This window comes from Lathyrus oleraceus, chromosome 1 (assembly GCF_024323335.1).
Source record: "Lathyrus oleraceus cultivar Zhongwan6 chromosome 1, CAAS_Psat_ZW6_1.0, whole genome shotgun sequence".
NCBI lineage: Eukaryota > Viridiplantae > Streptophyta > Magnoliopsida > Fabales > Fabaceae > Lathyrus > Lathyrus oleraceus.
The window spans coordinates 458,363,278-458,369,273 of NC_066579.1; the positions used below are offsets into that span (position 1 = coordinate 458,363,278).

The 5,996-nt window shown below is 31.1% G+C and overlaps 1 protein-coding gene across 1 annotated transcript; it reads left to right on the top strand.

Annotated features, from left to right (window-relative positions):
- Nucleotides 1–1,750: 1,750 nt before the first annotated feature.
- On the top strand, nt 1,751–4,564 carry LOC127115922 (WAT1-related protein At1g25270). Its single transcript, XM_051047338.1, has 7 exons — nt 1,751–2,009; nt 2,196–2,258; nt 2,851–2,967; nt 3,049–3,313; nt 3,417–3,575; nt 3,660–3,811; nt 4,132–4,564. The coding sequence occupies exons 1-7, from the start codon at nt 1,810–1,812 to the stop codon at nt 4,382–4,384; spliced, it is 1,209 nt and encodes a 402-aa protein (XP_050903295.1). The 5' UTR covers nt 1,751–1,809; the 3' UTR covers nt 4,385–4,564.
- Nucleotides 4,565–5,996: the final 1,432 nt, after the last annotated feature.

Here is a 5,996-nt window from a genome sequence, read left to right on the forward strand (position 1 = left end):
CAAACTGAGGAGTAAGAGATATAAGTACCTTCTCAATGATGTTTTCTTCAGAGAGAGTTTCTCCACACGATTTCATCTCATTTGTGTTCAAAATCACTCTAGAGATGTAGTCAGGTACCTTCTCATTATTCTTCATGCTGAGATTCACACACTTCTTACGTAGTGACTAAAACTTTACCTTCTTCACTGATGCATCGCCGCCGTAGTACCGTACTAGTGTGTCCAGCCTTCGCCGTCGTTGAATCAACGATTTTCTCAAACACATTCACATTCACCCACTGGTGGATGTAGAATAACGCCTTCTGATCCTTCTTACTCATATCACATTGAGTATTTCTCTGTGCATCCATAGCATTTTCTAGAAGTGCAACTTGAACGTAACCATCGTTGACGAGATCAAGAACATCTTGATCGCCGAACAACACATGCATCTGAATCGACCACTGATTCCAGTTCTTTTCATCGAACACTGGAAGCTTAGTATTCAGATTACCATTTCAGTTCATCTTTAACCTTGTGCAATACACTCAGATCTCACCAAAACACTAGTGTTTCCCAATCCCACAAAATCAAAAAAAATATGATTCTGTTACGATTTCAATCAAAATCTCAACACGAACTCAAGAAACAAAATCAATCACACAACGACTCACCGTTTACTTGTGTTTCCCTGTGTTTCTTTGTGGATCTGAATCGGAGCTCTAGATATCAATTTTTGGTGCACAAGGTGAAGAAGATGAAGAAGATGAAGACGGGAGAAGATAGAGAAGAGATAATAAGAAACTTCCACTACTATGATAAAATGGTTACATCAAAATGATTGCAAACACACCGCACTACAATATTCAGTGGATACAACTGTTGACGGCTACAATACTATATATACACAAATAATAATGTCACATAGGCGAAATTCTAAAATATTGAATTACCCTTCAACACATTACTGAATCACCTGTAAAGACTCTCCAACGTCATAAACAAATCTTAATCACTCTCAATGACTTTCCGTATTGCACTTTTTCGTTTGTCACTAAAAAAAAAGTATTATCTTAAAGATGAAGCATCGTAAGAGAAAATATCTGCCATCTAAGCAACAATGCAACTCCTGAAATGGATAATAAAAGCCTCCTATCTATGTATAAACGATTGGATAATGAAAATTGTCTCTTTTCAATGTAATACCGATGATGTTTGCTTGTAGAATTTCAACAAATAGATTGTGGACATTGGTGGAAGAGAATTTGTCATTTTTACTTTGGTTTCTTCCCTTCCAAATACAGTAGATGTTGTAAGTACACTCACATAATCTAGAATTCTAGTTAGAGTGGCCTTGCCTACCTAACATGTTGAAGACAGTACTGATTGTTGGATTGATCATACGGAGAAAAAAAATTAGAAAACAGTCCATTGAGAGCATTAAACTTTGTGTTGCTGTTAAAGAGGTAAACCTTGCAAATCAAGTTCATCACCAAGTTTCATGCATAGCTATAGACTCCATGTAGTGTTTGCATAGTTTTGGGAAAACTCTTGATATTTAGGCTCACCAAAACAAAATTCGCACGTGTCAAATAAGAGATTAAATCGTGCAACTTTCCAATGTATATGATGACGTGGTAAACCAAACAAACAAAGCCACTTTTTTTCACTTTTAGAATCACCATATATACCAACCCTTGTTCCTTCCACTATATATATTTACACTCTTACACCTCACTATTATAACAATTTACACTGTCATAATTATTAACTGAAGTTTCTATATCTGTGACTAGGTCTAAATCATCCTAGGTCATTCTTGTGATCTTGATGATGAAGGACAGTATATGTAATGTATTGCAGGGTTTGAAACCTTCGTTGTTAATGGTTATGGTTCAAATAGCATTTGCTGGTGTTAATATTCTCTACAAACTTGCTGTTAACGATGGCATGAACTTAAAAATCGTCGTTGCTTACCGTTTCATATTCTCAACCGCTTTCATAGCTCCACTTGCTTTCTTCATTGAAAGGTTCATCATCTCATCATCCTTAGTTTCATTCATATAATCAAATTTCATCTTTCAACCTATACATATATACGCATATATATTCATTTTCTAGGGTTTAATATATTTTATAATGTTGTTTTGAAGATTTAATGGAGTATGTATTTTGATGCATGATAATGAGAGTGAAACCCTAATTGTTTGATGCAGGAAGAAGAGGACAAAGATGACATGGAAGATACTGTTTCAGTCATTTCTGTGTGGTTTATTTGGGTATGTAACGTTCTAGCTATAACTCCTTAATTAACGTTTGAATGAGGTTTTTGTTTTGGTTCTGTTTGAATGGCGATTTGTACTGTCCACGTATATAAAGTATGTGTGACTAGTTCTTAACCATTCATTTGTGTTTCTAGTTGCTATCTTTACGTGTGTTTTCTAGAGTTACATCAATAAGCATATTGCCAAAAAAGATACAACCATTTTGCTTCTTTATGTTTCTTTTCATCATGCAACTTTTGTGTAGCTTATTTGAATAGGATTATAGAACTTTTTCATTCTAAAGATACATTTATGTATCTTGCATTGTTTTGTTAATCATAAGTTGAAAAGTTTGGTTTTATATTTTATGTCTTGGTATAGATCTTTTTGATAAAAATGTTAACATGTACACTAAAAAGAAACTAATATAAAAATATTTCTTTTAAAAGTTGTGTATTTTTTTTTAACAAATAATTAAATAGTAAAAAGTGATATATCAGATGCTCTAAAATGTATGTGTCAGTGTCGAATATAACATTTATAATCAAGTTTAATTTATTTTTTTATAAAAATATTAAGTGAGTAAGGTTTTGATTTTTACTTGTAGTGGATCATTAGCTCAAAACTTCTACTTAGAAGCCTTGGCTTTAACTTCACCAACATTTGCATCAGCAATGGCCAACCTTATACCAGCTATAACCTTCATCATGGCGGTTTCCTTCGGGTAAGTAACCCTAATTTTTACTAAATATTATTTCTTTCCAAACAATAAAATTAATATATTTTTGGTGATATTTAATTTCAGTATGGAAAAATTAAATTTGAGAACAAAAGCTGGAAAGGCAAAGATAATAGGTACAATGACTGGAATAAGTGGAGCAATGGTATTAACATTTGTGAAAGGTATTGAAATAAACATTGGTTCATTCCATTTAAACCTTTTGCATCACCAAAACGGTGTCGTATCAGCGCACTCACCACAAGCTACAATCTCCACTAGGAATACCATTTTGGGTTCTCTATGTGCTTTGGCTAGTAGCAGCTCTTATGCATTATGGCTCATTATTCATGTAAGTTTATATATTAATTAATTAAATATAATAGTTTTTGACAAACTAGAGATTTTGGCTGATTGATTAATTAATTAACTAATTAAGTTTGTGTATGTAACAGGCAAAGATGAGTGAAAAATATCCAACACATTATTCAAGTACAGCATTGATGTCCTTTTGGGCTTCATTGCTTTCTATTGTGTTTGCTCTTTGTTTTGAGAGGGAGTTTAGTCAGTGGAAGTTGGGGTGGAATATTAGGTTACTAACTGTTGCTTATGCGGTATGATTATGATTAGTGTTAATTAATTATATATTATTGTTGGAGTTTATTTATTATATGATATATGTGAATTGATTGGTGCAGGGTATAGTGGTTTCTGGAGCAATGATTTGTGTTATTTCTTGGTGTGTACACATGAGAGGACCATTGTTTGCATCTGTTTTTAGTCCTTTGATGCTTGTTTGTGTGGCATTGGCTAGTTGTACATTGTTGAATGAGAAACTACACCTCGGAAGGTATGCGTTTATCATCGTTCGAGTTCGATTAAGATTAGATGATTTTGATTTGAATTTAATATTTTTTGAATTTTAGAAATAAAAATTAAATTTGATTATTTAATTCATCTGATCAGTAATCAAAATCGTCTTTGAGGACGAATAAGATGAATTACTATCCATGATAGGCAATTTTTCATAGTTAAACCGTAATTAAATGATACCTTATGAAATATTTTTCACAGTTAAATTGTGATTAAATCAAAACTAAATATGATCTATATTTGTCATATTTAAAAATTTGAGACGACTCATGGGTTTGTTACTTTTGTTAATTTCAGCATTATTGGAGCAGTATTGATTGTATGTGGGTTATATGCTGTTGTATGGGGCAAAAGTAAAGAGATGAAGAAAAAGAATCAACTAGCTCCATCACAAAGTACTCATGAAATTGACCCAGTTGAAATTGTTGTGAAGCCTGTAGTAGAAGACAAAAGCAACCATAGTAACAACAATAGTCACAGTAGTAATTTACATGTTATTAGTGATAATGAAGATGAACATGTACAAAATCAAGCAAAAGAAGGGGTGTAGAAGAAATTTTACAGAATGAGTAATATTTATTTATTCACGCTTCTATGGATCGGCCCAAAAATGAGAACTTGCTATTTTAGTGGACCGGCCCAAAACTCTATTATTTGGCCTTATTTTGATTCTATAACTTTGAAATATTTCAGAGCATAACAAAATGTTTAAGGAACAAAACTAAGAAGAAAAAAAAGGGAAATACTTCAAAAGAACATGGAGTGTTTTAATTGATTATGTTAGAAATAGTTATTGAAATTTTAGTTAAATTCTTAGATTTATGTATCTTATGATTTGTTCTGCTACTAATAAACCGGTGTATAAGATTTTTCTTTTCTTTTTATCCATTTTTGTACAATAAATTCTACAATAAATTCTATATGTAAAAATGAAACACTTAAAATACTATAAAGGCATAAAATTATCTAATATTTTAAAAAATTCAATAAAAATACATAAACTATCAGATATTTCAAAAAAAATCGATAAAAATGCATAAAATTAGGTATCGATTTTTAAATAAGAAAAAATGCATGTAATCCAAAATCCGCATAAAAATCTGCCTGCAGGTAAAGCATTTCTACAACAAATTTCATAGACAAATTATCAAACACTTAAAATATTATTAAAAAAATATATCAGATTTTTTTATAAATTCTTGTACCCCCACATATTATCGAATGTTTTGAAAAATCGTTAAAAATCGTCATTTCTATCTTAATATTTCCCTTTTCCCTTTTATATATTCTCACAACATCAGCCTCCTCGATATTTATAGTGATATGAATGTAATTAGGATTCAGGTACTAAAGGCAAGTTGTAAGCTCATCAAACTCAACAGATTTAAAAGGAATATCTCGTTTGATAATTAGTCGAGCACACATTTCACGAGATATCAAATTATCAACCTTTAAAGATTTTAGCTTTCCTTGTATGTCTAACATTATTTAACCAACATCTCCAAAATTACCTTTATTATAAACTTCAAGATGACGTTTTAGAGAACATGTCTCATATCCTTTTCCTCCAAATAAATATGATGAACCACATGCATTGCATTTTGCTTTTTTTCTTCCCTCACTATCCAACCCTTCTATCATAGTAAAAAACTTCCAAACCTGGGATTTTTGCTTTCTCTTAGTGTTCTTTATTTTACTAGGTTCCCCTAACACATTAGATTCACCAACTCACAATCTTATTCAACAGTTAGATCCAAATTTACATTATCACTCCCATCAATTGGAACTAAGAAATCCATATCCAAACTATGTCCTAAAACACAATAAACATTCAGACATGAGAAAAATAAAACTACTAATTAATATTCTATATACAAGATGACCTTGCAAAATTTTAAATACAAGCTTACCACAAAGGAAAATAAAGCTACTAATTAATCTTCTATAAACCATAATCATATACTGTATTAAAAACTAAACTTTTTGTTAGCTTAATTTTTTGTATCGTGTAAAGTTTATAATATAGTATATGATTGTGTGATTAAGGCTACTAATTTTCCATTTTCCATATTTATAATTCACAGTTAGCTAATGAACAAATAATTGAAGAAAATAGATAAAAACTAAACTCTAATACATCTAATTATCAACACACACAACGA